The sequence below is a fragment of the Phytophthora infestans genome, genomic scaffold (assembly GCF_000142945.1).
Source record: "Phytophthora infestans T30-4 supercont1.15 genomic scaffold, whole genome shotgun sequence".
Taxonomy (NCBI): domain Eukaryota; phylum Oomycota; class Peronosporomycetes; order Peronosporales; family Peronosporaceae; genus Phytophthora; species Phytophthora infestans.
Window position 1 is genome coordinate 254,465 of NW_003303744.1, and position 19,084 is coordinate 273,548.

A 19,084-nucleotide genomic window follows, 5' to 3' on the forward strand; every position below is an offset into this window, starting at 1 on the left:
CGACAGCTACACACGGGACAGAATGGCGAGCAGAGTGATGAAGGCGGTGACGACGCTGCACCGCAGCCAGGTAGCGGGCATGCAGGCAACGCGCCGCATGTTCTCAGACGCACCGGCATCGAGTACACGTGCTGACAAATTTGGGGTGAGCATTGAGTTCTTGAGTGAAACTCGTCCGTCTGCAAGGTGACACGCATCGGATACTAATTAACGGTTGATTTGTGCTTCTATTGCTATTATCAGCCTATCACATGGAGTGGACTCGCTCTGGCGGGCATTGTGGGCAGTGGCGCTGTGTATTACTACTACTCGGAGAAGGATCGACTGCAGACCCAATGTACGCTTCCAAGCCATGTCTGTTTGCTGCTGGTTTGCCAGAACTGAAAGCTCATTGCCGTTGGCATTGTTGTTGCGCCTTTGCTTGTAGCCACGTCTAAGGTGACGTCTGTGGGCAAGCCATTACTGGGAGGACCGTGGACTCTCGTGGATTGCGATACGAGGCGTGCAGTGACGGACGCGTCGTTCCGCGGCAAGTACTCGCTGTTGTACTTTGGCTTCACGCACTGCCCCGACATCTGCCCGAATGAGTTGGTGCGCATCGGCGATGTGCTGGACACGTTGGAGGCTGAGAACTGTCCGGAGGTTGTGCCGCTGTTTGTGACGGTGGACCCCAAGCGAGACACAATCGCACAGATGCAGGCCTACAAGGCGGACTTCCACCCCAAGTTCAAGATGCTCACAGGCACCCGCGATCAGGTGGCCGACATCACGAAGGCCTACCGCGTCTACTTCTCCAAGGCCGATGAAAACGAAGATGACGACGACGATTACCTGGTGGACCACTCCATCGTCATGTACCTTGTCGGCCCCGATGGCGAATTCCTCGACTTCTTTACGCAGGCTGCCCGCGTGGATGACATCGCTGCAAAGATTAAAACGTATTTTAAGGCGTAGAATTTCAAGAGGCAGCTTAAACAGGTTTGAATAAATTGAGTTGGTAGGGAACAGCATGGAAACGCCTTTGAAGTTTGTCATCTCGATACAAAATGCTCGAGGCTGTATACTGTACAACGAAATGCACAAATAGTACATCAACTACTGTACGTGAAAATGTTATCTAAAAATTACTAGTAAAAAGTAATAAACACTGTCAAACTTCACAATATAACACATCGGACACTCAAAAACCACAGGCACCAAGAGCCCAAGCCTAGACCGGAATGGCGAAGCGACGTAACGAGAACGGCCAGATGCGCCGCGAGGAGTACGAGGCTGCCGATGACGATGTGAGCGCCGACTCGTTTGAAATCGGTTTCCAGCGCGCCAGCGACGAGTCCATTCGCAAGCGCAAAATTGTTAAGGCTCGCGTAGGCAGCCGACCCCCAGTGGCCAAACCCAAGACCGCTGCTACTGAAGATGATGCGGTCAAAAGCAACCCGTTCGGGGGATTCCAGGTCCGTTTTAATGAGGTTATAGTGTGGGTTTTGGTGATGCCGTTAGTTTCATCACCCGACTTTGTGTTTTCAGGGACTCACGGCTGCCAAACCTGCAGCTCCATCCAACCCGTTTGCGGGGTTTTCGGGTCTTACGGGTACAGCCAAACCTGCTGCTGAGGCGACTTCTATTGCCTGCAGTGACTCAAGTACTGCGGTTTCAGGCTCGTATCAGCAGGCGATTGAGGGACTCAACAAGGAGTTCCTGGCTTTCGTGAATGGCCAGGCGCAGAAGAATCCGAGCGCGAGCTGGGTGGCCGCAGTTCAGGTCTGCATGGTTGGGGTTGGGTGCTGCAATGAACGTGGTAACTGATCAGTGGGGGTGTACCTTGACATTTGTAGGACTACTTGAAGCATGCGGGCGAAATCGCAACCAAGCACGCGTCCACAAAGCCTGTTGCCATTAACGAGGCAAAGCACACAGCACCTGCACCATTCTCTTTTGGTGCGAAACCAGCGCCAGCTCCGGTTGCAGCTTCTTCGTCTGCCCCTGCGCCATCGAGCTCCTCCTTTTCATTCAATGGCAGCGCGACCAAGAAGACCGATGAGTCGGCGAAATCTGCCGCATCTAGTGGTTTTTCGTTCGTTGCTGCCGCCAAGAAGAATGAGGAGACCGCGAAGACTTCGACTAGTGGATTTTCGTTCGGTGGCTCTGCTAAGAAAGACGATGAACAGACCAAGTCTCCTGCGAAACCCGCTTCCGGAGGCTTTTCTTTCGGTGGTGGAGGTAGCTCACTCTTCTCTTCCAAATCGTCGGACTCAGAGGAGAAACCCACACCTGCATTCTCGTTTGGAGGTCTTCCCAAACCAGCGGCTTCTGCCACCTCCTCTGCACCCGCAACTGGTGGATTCTCGTTCGGCAACCTGACAGCTCCCAAGAGCACGACACCAGCCCCGACTGGTGGCTTCAGCGTCGGAGCTTTGACACCCGCTGCCTCTACGTCGGCAGCTGCTGGCGATGAAGACGAGGAAAATGTCGGGCGCGAGGAGGCGACTGTCATTATCAAGGTATGTGAAGCAGACCCCCTCGTCCTGATTCGTTGATTGTGTACCGAGTCCAACAAAGCACTTTTTGATTGTTATTCTGCTCAGGCTGATTCCCCCGACGATGACTGCACGTTCGAAGCTGCAAAGGCCAAGATCTTTGTTCTCAAAAAGGACGAAAAGCGCTGGGCAGACAAGGGCGTGCACCCGCTCAAGGTGCTCGTCAGCAAGGAGACGAAGAGTGCACGGATCTTGGTCCGTAACGAGATCGGAAAGATCGTGCTGAACTCGGCGCTGTACAAGGGCATGCCCGTCCGTCCTCACGAGGCGAAGGGTAAGAAGACAGGCGTGACGCTTGCACTGCAAGTTGAAGGCGGCGAGATGACCCAGTTCTTGCTGAAGGTGAACGCCGCGCGAGTAGATGAGCTCATCAAGGCGCTCGAGACGGCAGCTGAATCATCGTAATGGGCTAAAAACCACGTCGTACACGAATGCTTCAGAGACATCTCCTAATCGTAAACGTCCCTCCTAATGTAGCCATCTATCTTTAGACCTCTACAAACATATTATCGCTTTTCGGCTATTACGTTTTAAAGGCTATTAAACCGAGCCCAATTAGTGCAACTTTCGCGCCACTTCGCTTTGCCGGAGGGCGACCACCAGTCAACCGAGCAGTCACAATTGCTCTTGTAGACATGGGCGCTAAGCAGCAGGATGGCGGCGAGCCGTTGTCTCCGCAGAAGGGCGACTTCCTCAAGCTCTTTTGGACGTTGGCGGAGAGTGAGCGCGATGTGCGTACACAGGCAGCGGCGCAACTGCTCGCGCACTTGAAGAGCAGTAACAAACAGGAAGCCGAGGTGCAGTACACGCTTAAGCGTCTGGTACGCGGCCTGGCGTCGTCTCGCGATGCTGCTCGCCAGGGATTTAGCACTGCACTCAGTGCGCTTCTGGCCACTTTCCCTAAGCAGCTTTCACTGCAGAGCACGCACGAATTGGTGCGTGAAGCCATGGAGGTGCACTCGTCCATGAAGCCCATGGAGCAGCGTGAGCACATGTTCGGTCGCCTTTTCGGTTTGTTGGCGCTGCATCGTTCCGGCCAATTGAGTGCCGATCTTCCGCTACTTGTGGCAGTAGTCAAAGAGCTATTGGAGATGGCTTCGTTCAAGCGCTGGTTCCGCGAGACGTGCTACGAGGCTGCATTGACACTGCTATCCGATGTACCGGCTGAACAGTTTGTAACGGAATTGGCAGAGCCGATCCACACTTCTCTACAGATTCAGCCATCAAAGAACAGCGACGAAGAAGGCGTGGAGGCCTGGAATGCCGACCAAGTGCTGCTGGCAGTCGGTGCTCAGCGTTATCTGCACATCACGGGCGTTGACCAAGACGAAGAACAGATGAAGAAGTTGCCAGAGAACTTTGCAGCAGTAAACGCTCTGCAGCGCCACAACGTGCACTTACTGGCTCGTCCTCTGCGTGGGTCCTCAGGCTGCTACCCGCGCGTGCACTCGGCTTGGTTCGGAGTATTCGGCCACGTGCTGAACCCGACGGATGATGCGTCAACACCAGTTGATGGTGAGCTTTTCCAAGAGGCCTGGACTGTACTGGTGGAGAATTCTCTAGTCGGTGGCAGTAGCACAGACGACAGCGCTCCTACTAGCCACGAGCGTCAGGGTCTGGCGTTGAAGCTGTTCGAGCTAGTCGCACCGAAGCTCCCAGCGCCTGTTCTACGCGCCATCCTGACTCCCCGATTCGTCAAGTGTCTGTACAACAACGGAGTAGCCAAGAAGAATTATCTGCACGAAGCTGCACGCCACTGCCTCAAGTCTTTCGCCTCTTGCGCTCCAGCCGAGTTCTTCCACTTTTTCCGCAAGCAGTTTTCGTCTCCGTTGTCCGTCCTGGTGACTTCTACGTCGGCTGATAGTGACGAGGAGGAGGAGGAGCCCAAGAAGAAGCAGAAACTAAGTGCTGGGGGCTTCGATGCGCTCATTCAGCTGGAAGAGAAGAAGGAGCGCGAGGAAGCGGTCAAACGACGTACTGATCGCGCTCGCGTGTGGGCTGTGGAGACCATGGTGGCTGCTCTTACAGAGCTGCTGAGCGCGAAAAACGGGGCGGACGATGAGACCAAGAAGCTGCAGGACAATGTGCTGCGTTTTCTGGTATTTCACTCGTTCTTTACGCCGTCGGATGAGGCTGATTCCACTCCGTCGAAGAAGAGCAAGAAGAGCAAGAAGAGTAAGAAATCCAAGTCTGCAGAGGCCGACGATGTGGTTCAGGAGGCTTCCACTGCCTCGCCTGCTCTGTCAGAGAATGTGGCTGGCTACGCCAAGACGCGTCTGTTCTCGCTGCTTAGTTTGGGTCTTGCCGGTGCCGACGGGGCTCGTGCCAGCGCCAGCGTGTTGAGTCGCATCTTTGCGATTGCTCAAGACATGCAGAGTAACAACAGTGCTCTTGTCTTGCGTGAACCTCTGAGCGATGAAGCTGCGGCGCAGTTTAGTGCTCTCGTCAGCCGCGTGGATGCTCTACGGAGCAAGGAGCAGGACGAAGAGAAGAAGACGACGCGTCGTCCTCTAAGCGAGGCGTTCCTGCTGCTGTTCATGAGCTCTGGCCTTCAGCTCCTAGACGCCGAACAGCGTGAAGACGCCGCTGTGGTGGCTGCTGATCTGGACAAATGTTACGCTCAGCTGGTAGCGCGCGAGAGCAAGAAGAAGAGCAAGAAGAGCAAGAAGGGAGACGCTGAGAATGAAGACGAGTCCGTGGTGGTGCTCACAGATCTGCTGCTGAGTCTGCTGTCCCAAGACTCGAGTGCGCTGCGTGAAATCGTCACTCAAGTTTTCCGGTCGCTCCTGCCGCTACTTAACAGCGACTGTCTGAGCACCATGATGGACGTGTTCCAGCCGACTGAGACTGAAGCTGCTGCTGAGGAAGAGGACGATGAGTTTGCTCCGATTACTGAGAATGACGAGGAGAACGAAGAGGATGGTGAAGAGGAGGAAGTGGTGCTCTCTTCAGCTGACGCAGTGTCCGATGCGCTCCGTAGCGACGAGAAGCTGGCGGCGTTGCATCAAGAGGATCTGGCGCTTGCCGCCATCGTGGGCCAAGTGAAGGTCCGCTCGCAGCGCAAGAAGGACCTCAAGCGTGCTCGCCTGCAGACCATGCACTTCCAGCTGCGTGTTCTGGATCTACTGCAAGTGTTCGTCTCGCAGCGACCAGAGCAAACCGAGGCGGCTACTGCCAAGCACAACGCCCTGGTGTTGTCACTGGTAGTCCCGCTGTTCAATGTGCTGGCTCGTGTGCAGAATGGCGACTCGGAGAAGCTGGTGCTTCGGGATCGTCTGCAAGCAGTGCTGCTCCACAAGGTGCTCCGTGCTAAGGACAAGATCCCCTCTAGTGGAGCTGCGCAGAACGAGGCACTGGACGCTCTGCGTCAGATCGCAGAGCTCATTCGCACTGTCCCCATGGACAAGGATCATATCGGGAAGGTGGCGTCTGCTGCTGTTGTGTATCTCGTCCGTGTGATCTGCACTAGTGAGGATCCGAGCGAGGAAGCGCAGAAGATTATCCACGACTCGGTACTGGATGCCTTCACTAAAAAGCACTCGCGCTTCCCACGTGCGTCGTTCAAGGAGCTCTTGACCAAATCTCCTGCTGCTGGAGCTCGTGTGCTTCTTGAGCCTCTGGCTGCTGTCGCTGTGGCTACTGAGAAGGATGCGGCTGTGGACGAGTTCTCCAAGTGCGAAGTGTTCCGACTTCTTACGGTGCTGCTTCGTGGCGCCACGAAGTTGCAGCAGAGTGGAGAACTCTCGAAGACTCCCTTCCAGCGTGTGCGGAAGTCGTTGAAGACGGCGCTCGTGCGGCAACTTAATCCTGGAAGTGTGCAGCAACTTAAGGCCAAGAGAGTGAAGGTCGTGATGATGTTCGCGCTGCAACTTGTCAAGTTCTGGATCGCGGAGGACAAGAAGGGGACGGAACACGACGTTCGTGCTGTGGTTGAGGCTGTGCAGGCTGTGGACTCCAAGTCGCCAGTTGTGAAGGGTATGGTCCAGCAGGTATCTGAAGCGGCGGGTGTCCCGTACGTGGCTGCTAACGGCGTTAAGAAGGACGAGGACGAGCTGATGCCTGAAGTGGAGGAGGTAGAACCGAAGAAGACCAAAAAGACCAAGACCAAGAGCCCCAAGGACAAGCAAAAGAAGAAGCGCAAGCGATCAATTGCCGAGGAGTAAGAAAAAGTCGTCAGCCGCTTACCACTTGGGGATTGAAGTAGGATCACGTCTACGACAGTTGATGCATTCCTCATAACCCCGCACCTATTATAGATACTAGAGCTTTTGTGTGTCTCCCACGTCCTCCATCTGCAGAAACACAACAGCCACTTCCATCTCTGTAGACTTGCATCTTCTCTCCTTTTTGCTTGAACGCGTTAAACTTGCTAACAAGCATAAGCTGATGGCAAGCCCCTATACTAAAAAAAATGCTACGCCGCATTTCGGTCCCTAGTTCGGGTTGGCCTCTGGCGGGTATTTTAAAGTGCTGTCCTGTCGTCTATAGCGTCGCTTGTCTAGCCGCGGAACTTGCCCCACACATGCAGCAGCACCACGAAGCCCACGAACATGAGGCAGCTCACCAGCACCGTCGTGGGGCCAATCTTGAGACCAGGAGAGTCGTCCGTGTAGAAGCGAAGGATGCCGGCAGAGCTGCCGCCCATTCCTCGGCCCGTGTTCTGTCCCGAGCGAGCCGCAGCCACCGGGCGCCGGTTGCGCAGGCCGCTGGCAGCGGCACCCTCACCCGATGCGGTTGGGGCAGGCTTCTTGCCTGTCAAAGCTCCGTTTGCTCCTGCGGCCTGGAAGAGAAGACACGTTACACGTCAACAAGGGGCTGTACGAAAGCGACTAGGAGGATTAACACGGACGCACCATTGTGTTGTCTTCTGTCGCTCTTAGCTTAGTGAGCTGCCACTCGCTCTGTTTAATTGTGTGGGCTGTTTGATCCAAAGCCGGGGGAGTGCATGCCACGTATCAAAACAAGTACCGTATTTGCATCTTCTAAGTACGATACGACTCGATAAAAACCTGCGACGTGAGAGAATTCTGTGACGTGTGAGAATGGTTCGTCTACAGGTCCCAGTACGTTGTGTTCGGGTCGCGCAGTTGCTCGTTCGTTTGCTGAGGAGGCGTCACTTCAAGAGGCGCCTGTTGTTGTTGTTGTTGCTGTTGCTGCTTCTTTGAGCGGAGTTTCATGTACTTTTTCTTCTGGTAGCGCTCGTACAGTGTGCGAGGTGCAAGGGTGCTCATTAGCCCGACACAGGCCAACGAAAGCGATACTGTTGCGAAGAGAAGAAATTTCGAGCGGCGTGGGTTATTCGCTTCCTGCAGTTCCGGGGCAAGAGTGGGTGCAACAACGTCTACAGATCCACTGGCGCTGCTGTCACTTTTTATCCCATACTTGCTGTTAAAGAAGTCGTCTGCCAGCACACAAAGCAGCGTGTCCTGTACATACCGATTCAGCGCATTGTTGTCGGAGCACGTGAGACTTGTGGTCATCGAGACATTAAATGTCTGCAGATTTGCGAGCCGTATGGCATCCGTGTGCCGTATCTCAAACTCTGCTAGGTTCACGGTTGATATGATTGATAACACCTTCAATGAGCTTGGGAAGACAACCCCACTAATGAGCGCGATCGGATTGTTCGAAAGACTGAGAGTCGTGACTGAATCTGGAAATGACATATTGTAGAGGGTAGCTAGCTTGCCATTAGATGAAGTGCTACAAACCATAACGAGTCTTTCGGTCAATAAGCTGCTCAGATACGAGAAAAGCTAAAGCGCTTACAGCTTCTTGAGACTATTGGGAAAGATGAAGTTCTGGAATGAGGTAAACATATTCGTGGATAGATCTCTACGGCACCAATATGCAAGTCGTGAGTTGCTTAGGCATTGTCCATCCTTAAAACTCAAAAGTAATTTTGAGCGTACAGGGTCTGAATTGTCGATGGAATGCAGACTTTTTCCAACCTTGATATATTGTTGTTCTTGAGATTACTGGAGTGGATAAGTAAAATCTGTTTAGCGCATCAACAAGCAATCTTCAGCACGCAAGGCCAAGCAAGCCACGTACAGCTGCATAATGGACGGTAGACTCTTCACGTTAACAGCCTGCTTGTTGCTCAAGTCGAGCTGCGTCGTTCCATCACTGGCAGTTACCACCCTCACTACTTTGGCGCTGCAATCCGCATACTCGATCCGAGCAGCAGCGAATGTTGTCGATGCCGTGTAGTTCGATACCGTTGCAGCGGTGGTCAAGCACGTCGTGGCGGCATCAGCACCACCACAAGCAACAGCAGCCAGATACGCCACCACGATAGGTCGCGCGGCCCTCCTCATTTGCCAAGCAAGGTTTTACTGTCTACACTAATTAATTTATTTTTGTAAATAAAGCTCGTTTCCGCGAGAAGAAAAAAACTGTACCGGTTAGTTGCTGACGTTGAAGTTGACATAAACCTGTCAGAGATTATACAAAAGGTGGTGGACACAAATTGAACCTGGGACAAATAGTATGCATCCCTATCAAGTTGATTATCAACGGCAGACATGAGTTTGGCAGCGGCGCTGACGCAGGCGCTGGACGCGTCATTCCCGCGCGTGGCGTTCACAATGGCGTACGGGTCAGGTGTGTTCCAGCAGAAGAACCACGACGTCAGCTCCTCCATGGTGGACCTGGTCTTCGCCGTGGACGACCCGCAGCCCTGGCACGAGCAGAACATCGAGCGGAATCCGCATCACTACTCGATGCTCAAGTATCTGGGCGCTGCCAACGTCGCCGCCTTCCAGGAGAAGTTCGGTGCGGGTGTATACTACAACACACTGGTATTTCTTACGGTTATGCTTTGTATTACTTGCAATGAGGATTGGCTGACGGCCGGCCGGTCGGTTTGGACTCCAGGTCCCTCTAACAGGTAAGCTACTTGGAACACGACTCATTAAGTATGGAATCGTGAGCACCCAGACGCTGTGCGAGGACTTGACGAACTGGAAAACGCTCTACTTGAGCGGCAGAATGCACAAACCCGTACGTTGGTCGTGGATGGAGGATTAGAATCGGAAAAGTTCACTTTGTTGTGTGGTTATTGCAGGTCAGTATCCTTTCTACAAATGAAGACATCCAGACGGCAAGCTCGACGAACCTGTCTCACGCACTTAACTACGCGCTGCTTTGCTTACCGGAGAAATTCTCGGAGCACGATCTGTACATGGTGAGCGACCTACTTGAATCTTTGTTGATTCTTCTTACATGACAGCCTTACTTTTCATTTGCGAGTAGAAGATCGCAGGGATTTCATACCTGGGCGATTTCCGCATGACATTCGGTGAGAATCCGAAAAAAGTGCGCAACATTGTGGATGGCAACCTCAAGTCATTCCGAGAGCTCTACCAGTACAAAATCCAGGTAGGAAAGCTCTATCGACTGGGTTTGGTATGCGGCTAATTGCTGTCACGACAGAACTCTCCTTTCCTGTCTCGATCGATCTCGAACAGTGATGTGCTGGTCGCCAATAGCATCGACCCTAAAGTGAGGCAAACCATTGTGGAGGCGCTGCCGTCCAATGTGCTCAAGCGACTTGCCGCCAAAGACCACCAAGCGGTCTCTCAGAAGCAATTGCAGCGTGTCATCGCGTCAATCGTGTTCCGATCCAGTCGCTCGCAGAGTATCAAGGGCATCGCTACGGCTGGCGGCGTCAAATCCGTTGTCTATGTTGCTCGAAAGCTGAAACGCACTTACTTAAGGCGCTCGAGTAAGTAAATGACCTTGTGGATACCGCAACGCAGGCACGTGATAATGCGGAAAGCGTACTCAAAGTTATCTATCTATTGTCGACTACTTAGTACTGGCTTAGACGGTCAATACCTTCTTCAAGTACTCCACACGGACCTTGGTCTCCTGTGCGTACTCCTTGTCCTCGCTCTCCAGTGCGTCAATCTGTTTTAAACGCTCGTCGCATTTCGCGATGAGGTCAAACTCGGGTTTCTTGCAGGCCGCCATGAAGTCGGGGCCGATCATAGCGAACTCCGCGAGACCCTCCACTGCGCTCTCACACAGATCCACGTCTTCGTTGGTGATAAAAGCCGCTGCTGATTGGATAAAAAAGCCCTTCTGAAGCACCAGATCCGCCGTTGTGCGCGTGTTACGGATCAGATACCGCAGGAAGAACAGCGACTTGCGTTGGAGACGGATGTCCGTGGCGCTCTCCAGATTCTGACGCATGAGCTCGAGCCCCTCGCAGCTTTCTCCGAGAAATCGCTTCTCTGCTACAGCATGATGACGCACCAGACACGAGATGCCCAGCAACGCCTTCACGCGACATGTGACGTCCTTGTCCTCGCGCGCTAGCGTGCACAGCACCTCCAATAGTCCGCTCTCCACAGCGGCATCCTGACAGAACGGATTGTTCTGCACCACGACGGAGCAGACTTCAGCCGCCAGTGCACGGGAAGAAGCCTGCTCGTAGTTTTGAATGACTTTTGTCATGACGCGCAGACCGCCCATTTTTACAAAGTTCTGCGCATTGTCAATCTGGTCGATGCGAGTCAGCAGCTCATCTAGCAGCGTGTTCTTGTACTCCGCCAGATCTCCCGGTGAGGGCTCGCTTCCTTCATCAGCAATGGTTCCGTCCTCCTTTGCAAACACGAGACGCGGATCTTCGCCTTCCAAGATGCGTAGAATGTCCTTCACACGCTCGTTCTCGTCGATCACGCCTTCGTTCATAACCATCTCCAGGAATCGTTGTTTGTCTTCTGAGATAGGTGTGGCATCGGTTGGTGTCGTGCCGTCCGTGTGCTTCATGGTCCACTTCATGAGCGCTTGCCACTTGGCCTGGTCTGCCATTGAGTGTCGGTTGGTGTCGTGTAAATCGAAGAGTTCCAATTGCTTTGTGCAATGTTGATTGGCTTGCGATGCGGAATCAGACATACCGGTAATCAGAAGCGAAGGTTCGGGAATAATCTAGAAACTGGCCAATAGAAGGCGTATCGGCTATGCTGATTTGCTCAAATTTCGCCCACCAATGCCAAAAAGCAATGACCAGCGTTGGGTGGGTTTTATGCTTACAATTTTCAAGAGCAGTGAAATTTTCTTCAACTCCACCACGGGTTTATTTGTTTTCACCTAATTTGTTTTTTTTAAAAACCCTAACAACACGACCGAGCTACAGGCCCGATTTCGAATGACTTGTATGAGTACCGGTACATGTATCCGCAAAAACAGTGCCATTTTTTAAATGTGCAGCAATTAATAAGTTAGGAGCTTTACTTGTACATGTATCCATACAGTAGTTTTGGTGAGACAGGAAAAATCTCGCGAATGATGTAATTTCGACCCAGCATCTTCCAAACCACAAGTACAGTCACTGGTAGAGTCAATGCCGCGTCGCTGCTTAGCGGTTGTTGCCGAGAAAGAAGATAGAACGACTTACTAAGGGAAAAATATACTTGATTTTTGTAAAGTCTGTACTGTCCGTCGTGGAGCTGAAAGTGGAAAGTTGTGTTGGAGGTCCCCCTCAGCGGCCGAATCTGCGCTCGTTAGCGCTACAAGGCTTTTCCTACTGTCAACAACGCGCATATATCTAAATAGTATGGCCTAACTCGCAGTATTGACGGCGCTAGAGCACTGTAAGTGGGTGTCCGATGTGATCTGTCGCGCAGTGTAACATTTTTGTCTACATAAATACAAGCTGCGCCGAGCCCTGTGAAATTCACTGTGAATGACATTCGGCACAATTGATGAACAGTGCTCGTGGAATCCTAGCTGGATGCCCCTGGCTCAAACTTTAATGTCAAAATATTTATGTAGCACAAGTACTGTACTGTCACACCCTTGAAGTACAATGCAACATAACGTGTCGAGAATCTGCATGATTGCGTACTTTTCTTTTTCCAGGGCTCCAGGGCCACGTTGCTGAACAGGAGTGGTCAATGTACGCTCTAATGACGAACCCTTGATTATGGAAACAGGTTGAACCTGGCCGGCCTTCGCAAGCTGCTTGGGTCTCTTGTACGTGTCACTTTTGAATTTGCACTTCACCACCACAAGCAAGGAGCACAAGATGACCGGGCACCTTGGAGCCGCTATCCGTGAACGATACGCCTGCAAGTCCTTCCTTTCAGAACCTGTACCGGATGAGACGCTGCGGGAGATCCTTAAGCTCACACAGGTTGGAGTTATGCCGGGTAGTTTGATTTCGAGAGGTACCTGACATGAACTATTGCATTTGCTCTCTTTGTACTACACAGCGTAGTCCCAGCGGATTCAACACGCAGTCCTGGGTTTGCATCGTGTTGCGTACGACGGAGGACCGCGCGGCTTGACGACTGCAATGATGGACAGCAACGTTCGCAAGGTCAACGAGGCCCCCGTTGTGGTCGTCTTCGCTGCCGACTGCGGTAAGTGACAACAAGCAGCGACGCCCTAACTGCATCTACGCGTGCACTGACACGTTTAAATGTGTGCATACATGTAGAGCCCAGCAAGAACGTGCAGCGCATGCAGCAACTCAACCGCGACAATGGCGCCCCAGATGAATTCGTCAACAAAATTCCGGCCCTTGTAGAGCTGTTTTCGGGCGAGCATGACCCGAAAGTGTCGACCGAGGCGTGGGCGTACAAGCAGGCGTCGTTGGCCGCAGCAACCTTCTTGTACGCTGCCCAGGTGCACGGCCTCGCAACGTGTCCGATGGAAGGATTCGACCAGGCTGGAGTGAAGAAGGCTCTGAACATTCCTGACCGCTACAGCATCCCCGTGGTGGTGGCACTGGGCCACGCGAACCCAGCTGCCAAGCCAGCGAAGCCATCGGTGCGCTTCCCTCCGGCAGAGGTTTTCTTTGACGGCAAGTTCGGGCAGTCCACAGAAGAATTGTTTGGGGAGAAGTAGGCGCGATAGTTTTATTCGAAAGCAGCTTTAGCTTCATGCGCTAGAACAAGGGTCTTAGAGCGCGACACGTACGTGTAGCTACGCTCAACAGAGCAAGCCTGACATAATTACACGGATATCTGTTGCAGGTTAGACATGTCAGGCATGAAAAGCAGCAATTTAAGATTGAGATCCTTGGAAACGTGGCTTCATTTTCTGGCACGACTCATATACTGTACATGTACATGTACCAATTTCTCCTGGGTCTCATGCACTCCTCTGAGTCAACAGAGTACAGCTACCGGTACAGTCAGTGCATTATCTCAGAGTAGTAATACAACTGTAGTATACTAGAAGGTTTGTGTTTTAAGTAATAATAAAGTAAATATAGTATATTAAAACCTGCTTCGAAATACTAGCTTTAGTAATTAACAGGTCAATTAGCTACCACTACTATTATTTGAGCTAATAACGGGCTGTTATTGAGCGCCCATTTGCCTCAAAAACTCCCAGAAAAAAAACGTTTTATGCGGCCATCGCACATGCGTCTATCAGTAGGATAGACCCATGGTCATCTTATTCGCTATTGCCTTCGTCACGAACCGGCAGAGTACCTGAACAAGCACTGACTCACCATAATTGGATATGGCAAACAAACACACAAAAAAACAAAAGAATAACCAGACCAGCTTCTCAGCAATCGTAAACTAGTGTGACTAATTAGGGTGAGACATTAATTAGTCTAAGTGTGACTAATTCTACCACACCTTAAATAGTCAGAATTAACCACACTCATACTAATTTAGGTGAGCAGAGTCTGCAGCACCTCACATAAATTAGTATGAGTGAGACTAAATACCGTAGCTACTGTACTACTATAGGACTTTAACTTTATTAAAAACAATGATTACTAAAAATGTGCAGCACTCATATGGAACCGCTTGTCCAGCAAATTGATCTGGGAACTTCTTGATGATTACTTGAAGGTGGCTGAATAGCTGTTCAGTTCTCCATACACCATCAACATCCAGCGAGAGTCCGCATCGAATCATGGCTTTCCGAGCGTAGTTCACATTATTCTTGTCCCTTTGAGAGTTGACTTGGCGTACTGCTTTAGCAGCCAGGGACAGAAAAAAATGCTTTCCTGGATTCTTAAGTTTTCCTGACCAGGTTCCATCGGACCTCTTTTTGTTTTGCCATGCCTCCTCCTCAATCAACTCGATCTTTTTCTCATTCCACATTCGACGCCACTCGTCCTTTATCTTTGCGATAACGAATGAGTCCGCCGGCTGACAGAGATCCGTTGCGTTTGCTGGAAAGAAGGCTAAAGAAGCGTTTAACTTCTGAAGCTCTTCAGTACACTCGTCTTCCTCGAGGTGACTTGAGCAGTTATCTAGGAATATAGTCTTCTTGCGACCTAAACGATCCGGCTTTTGAGCTCGAGGCTCTTTCAGATACTCGCGAAAGAGACGTTTGTCCATCCAGCCCTTCGGCCCCGTACGATAACACACTCCTTCCACGTCATCCTTAACTCCACGAATTGGATAACTACGGTCTGCGTTCGTAAAAATCATCATCGGGGGCAAGATACGTGCACTTGGCCCACCGCTGATTCGCACGACCATTGTCATTCCATCCCCTCCGGATACAACATCCGCATATTTGACCTGGTTTTCGCCTCCAAAACCGAGAGTCTTGCCGTTGTCAAAATCTACAACGAAATGAGTTTCATCGATGTTTTCAATCGCATTCTCGTCATACAAACCGCTCTCAAACCCACGCTTCAACTTGCCAAGGTGATAGGCCACTTGCTTCTCAATATCTTCAACCTTCTGAGGGCTCACCAGTCGTTTACCTGTTGCCGCACGAAGTACTATGTTGTTGTTCTCCATAAAGGTTTTGTGGTGTTGGAAATCCCACGTGAACTCTAGCTACAGATGTAGTTAGGATGTTCCCACAACAATACGTCTACTAGGATAGTAAACGATCGTTCGGGCGGACCTGAAGACCCCAGTTCTGCCCTTGCACCGGAACAAACTGGACCTTGTAAACTACTTATATAGGCCAACCAGTAAAATAAGAACACGCTACTAGCACGAGCAAAGCTAGCAGGTGTTTTGAATCCTCGTGGTCCCAACAGCGGAAGGGTACCAGGCACGGGTAAGCCTTTTACGAGATCACCGAGTGTTCAACACTCCGCTGGAAGAAATAAAAGGGAGGCAATTCAAGCACTCCCAGTCGTGCAAATAGGCAACAATAAGCCGTCACGTAAAACCTTCCGATAATAATCGGCCAATACACAAAGTCTCTTGGCCTTGCCGGATGAACCCTCGCTACAGAGCTTCGATTTCACCGACAGGCATAACACACTCAAACAAGCTTGACCTGACGCTTACCTTGAAGCCGGACGTCGCTCTGTGTGCTTGAGTGGAAATTCTGTTCTGTATTTAAGCTTACCCTTTCGGGTCTATTCCTAATAAGAAGTCCTAATCAAGTATACAAATATCAAGTGAACAATGATCCGTTATGGATCTTCTTGCATGCCAAGCGTCGTCTGCACCGTCGCATGAGCATCTTTAACGGTCCGCGCCCTGTCCCAGACGGTGAAAGTGCCTTCCAAGGGTCGCTGAGTCTTCTGCGAACTCATCCCAACCGCCACTGAGGGTTCGTACCGTAGATGGTCCGCTGAATGCGAATCCGGCCAGTCCATTATTAATAATAAGGACAGCCTGGATTCAGTGACATATGCCCGTATCCAATACTCGTTGAACGTTCGGAGGTGACGCCGTCGAGTCCTTTGCACCTTGGCGTCTCCGTACATCACCTGACCGAGGGTTCGTCGCTTGAACAACTTGGGCGGTGTCACGTCTTTGTCGACGGGTGATAATCCGCAACCACGGAGAAATCACTACACCACAACTGCCCCTGTCGCAATGGAAGCCACGGTACTGGTGCCCGTTGTGACATTTCTTCATTCTTCAATTCACCATCTCGCCATTGTATGTCCAAGCGTCTGAATCGAGTCGTGTCCGACGCGTTTCAGCGTCTCAATCCTCGTAGACGTCGCGAACGTGAACAGCTGGAGGTACGTCAGCTCATCCTTCTCTTGAATCATCGGCACCTTGCTCATCACCTCGCATTACTCGACTTGTTTCTCAGGAGGGCAAGGCCGAGGGTTCGAACGTCCCTCAGTCTGCTACACTTCCTCCGACAGCGGCGTCATCAACTGGTCCTTCGGCGCTTCCTGCCCCAGACTCTTCACTTCCTGCGGTAGCTCGTGTAGCACTCCCCGTCGTCGCTGAATCCGCGGAGATGGCTCCTGCTGCTCCTCCTGCCCCAGCTGGTGGTCCACCACCACTCACCGAAGATTCGCTGCGCGCCATGCTGGCTGAAAGTACGGAGGCATCGGTCGATCACATGATGACCTCGATAATCCCGTACTTGACTGCAATGGCTCGTCACCAAGTGCAGATCAGCGTTGTGCCTCCTCTCCACGGCGATATACACACTCAGCGTCGTCTCGAGACAGCTATTGGTTTCGATGAGGTCCTCGCTGCAATACATCCTGTTCCTGACGCGCTGTCGGCATTACCAGAACGAGTTGCCGACTTGGAGCGTCAGTTGCGGTTTGCTCAGTCCGAGGCTGTTGACGCCGTACGTTCGGTGGCACCCCACATCATGGCCCGTGAGAACGCGGAGACATTCCTCAAGGCTGCCAACGCTGAGATTGAAGCTTTACACCACAACATCAAGATTCTCCGCGAGTCGAACGCCAAGAATGACGCCATGCTCGCAAGTGTTCAAGCCACTATGGAGCGACACGCAGAGGATTTGAATCGTCTTCACTGCGAAGTCCAAGCTCGGGACGTTTTTATCAGCACGTTGCAGAAGAAGCTGGCTCGCGAACGCGAAGTGTACAAGTCTTCTATTGGCGCGAATACTGAGCAGACCCGGAAGCTCCACCTCCTTCTGGTAAAGCTTGCCCAGGGCAAGTATGTCGATAACGACTCGCTCAAGGTCCTCGAGAACCAGCAAGACCGTAACACTCGCCTCCTCCAAGCGAATCGTACCCTCCGTGCACACGTGAGTCTGGCAGGGATGGATCCCGAGGTACTTCGTCTGGCTGTCGAAGGTACGCTCTTAATGTCGCTCCTTCCACCGTGTGTTCAGCAACTAACGTTCGTTCACAATCCTTCGTGATAGGTCTGACTGCGGGTGAGCTGGACCTGGATGCGCTGGACTTGGATCAGGAGACGTTAATCGCTCTGCGGCGTATTCAGTCTTCCACCGCGTCTTCGGACAATCCTCAAGCCCTTCCGGCAGCTTTGGCCAAAGCAGCTCACCAAGTGGCCCATGGGAAGTCCCATAAGCGTCTTAGACCAGGTGGCGAGGATTCAGACGACGATCCGGACGACTCTGACGAAGACAAGGCTCCAATCCCAACGGACAAGGCCAGTGCTTCGATGGCAGCTACCGGTCTCTGTGATGCGCCACTTCAACTCCCAAGTCGGCTCGTAGATCGCTGTTCGGTCCGAAGGCGTGGAAGAAAGCGGCCCAGAAGAAGCGCAAGAAACCCCGTCCTCATTCTCCTGCTAAGTCGCCACGACGTCATATGAAGACTCGGTCCAAGTCTGTACCGTCTTCTCCAAGTTCATGGTCGCCACCTCCTACACCAGCGTCTTCCTCGACTCCCGCAGTGGTCGACCTCAGCGGCGACCAGAGTGACGTGGACATGGGGACTGCTGATCCAGGCAGCGTCCCTTCGGTTCAAGAAACTGCTACACAGCCTTCGGGTAAGGACGTGAACCCTGAGGATCACGACGATGTTCCTGTCTCTCCTGACGCGCCTTCGCCCCCGCCTCAGGGTCCACACGATGTGGCCAAGTCACCAGCTTCAACGATTTCACCTTCTCCAGCCGACATACGTGCTGCTAAAGAGGCTCTGCGCGAGGCCGAGGAAATGCGGCTCATGTTTGGCTCGAGTGACGAAGATGAAGAGTCAGACCAGACTGTCCCACAAGGCAAGTCTGCTTCGGCGTCTGCCGCGACATCCAAGGCAGTTGAAGTCTCGGGAGTGGTTTCTACAGCAGGGTCTGCCCCTGTTGAGGCTGCTCCACTAGCTTCCGCGTCTTCGAAGTCGGCTCCGACTGTTCCCACGACTGATGTATCAAGCGTGTCTTCGCCTGGCCTTTCGATGGAGATTGATGACGATGGGAATGCTGATGACGACTATGGAGATGACGTGGATGGCAATGAACCTTCGGTGGATGACTCTCCTGATGCTCCCAGTGGTAGCGGTGATGTTCCGCCCCCCACCGATCATTCAAGCATACTCGATGACGAAGATGTTGAAGATTCAAACAGGAACTGGAGTAATCTTGGCCCAGCTCGTCCTCCGACTCCACCTCGGCCAAATCCTTCGCCGATGATGACTTACCCAATCATCGTTGCCGGCCCGCCTCCTTCGCCACCAGCAAGTCCTCCGGCACCAGCATCTTCTCTTCCTGTTCCAGTGTCTCCTCGTCCGTCTATTTGGACTCTCGATGCTGGACCTGGACGCATGATTACGGCAACCTATACTTCGGTGCCGCGTCGTGGTGGTGCACCGTCGGTTGAGCCGTTGCCTCACCGAGTGTTATCTGGTACTCGCCCTACGGTGCCGGCTTCGTCCACCCTGCCACCGTGGGTTCTTCCGTATGTGGACATGG

At 52.4% G+C, this 19,084-nt stretch overlaps 6 protein-coding genes across 6 annotated transcripts; 4 read left to right on the forward strand and 2 right to left on the reverse strand.

The window, feature by feature from the left end:
• Positions 1–43: 43 nt before the first annotated feature.
• Positions 44–959, forward strand: PITG_09449 (SCO1 family protein; the record flags this gene model as incomplete). Its single annotated transcript, XM_002903056.1, has 3 exons — positions 44–145; positions 244–337; positions 428–959. 3 exons carry the CDS (start codon positions 80–82, stop codon positions 952–954), a joined length of 687 nt encoding a protein of 228 aa, XP_002903102.1.
• Positions 960–1,220: 261 nt separating this feature from the next.
• Positions 1,221–6,700, forward strand: PITG_09450 (uncharacterized protein; the record flags this gene model as incomplete). The annotated part of the gene is made up of 5 exons (XM_002903057.1): positions 1,221–1,454; positions 1,528–1,776; positions 1,836–2,501; positions 2,586–2,811; positions 3,171–6,700. The coding sequence occupies 5 exons, from the start codon at positions 1,221–1,223 to the stop codon at positions 6,698–6,700; spliced, it is 4,905 nt and encodes a 1,634-aa protein (XP_002903103.1).
• A 335-nt stretch (positions 6,701–7,035) lies between these two features.
• On the reverse strand, positions 7,036–7,768 carry PITG_09451 (uncharacterized protein; the record flags this gene model as incomplete). The annotated part of the gene is made up of 3 exons (XM_002903058.1): positions 7,036–7,317; positions 7,528–7,546; positions 7,593–7,768. 3 exons carry the CDS (start codon positions 7,766–7,768, stop codon positions 7,036–7,038), a joined length of 477 nt encoding a protein of 158 aa, XP_002903104.1.
• A 1,296-nt stretch (positions 7,769–9,064) lies between these two features.
• Positions 9,065–9,959, forward strand: PITG_09452 (MMP37-like protein; the record flags this gene model as incomplete). The annotated part of the gene is made up of 4 exons (XM_002903059.1): positions 9,065–9,314; positions 9,430–9,542; positions 9,607–9,726; positions 9,795–9,959. 4 exons carry the CDS (start codon positions 9,065–9,067, stop codon positions 9,957–9,959), a joined length of 648 nt encoding a protein of 215 aa, XP_002903105.1.
• A 290-nt stretch (positions 9,960–10,249) lies between these two features.
• On the reverse strand, positions 10,250–11,394 carry PITG_09453 (uncharacterized protein; the record flags this gene model as incomplete). Its single annotated transcript, XM_002903060.1, has 2 exons — positions 10,250–10,339; positions 10,380–11,394. The coding sequence occupies 2 exons, from the start codon at positions 11,355–11,357 to the stop codon at positions 10,250–10,252; spliced, it is 1,068 nt and encodes a 355-aa protein (XP_002903106.1).
• Positions 11,395–12,544: 1,150 nt separating this feature from the next.
• On the forward strand, positions 12,545–13,397 carry PITG_09454 (nitroreductase family, putative; the record flags this gene model as incomplete). Its single annotated transcript, XM_002903061.1, has 2 exons — positions 12,545–12,910; positions 12,988–13,397. 2 exons carry the CDS (start codon positions 12,844–12,846, stop codon positions 13,395–13,397), a joined length of 477 nt encoding a protein of 158 aa, XP_002903107.1.
• Between the last annotated feature and the right edge of the window lie 5,687 nt (positions 13,398–19,084).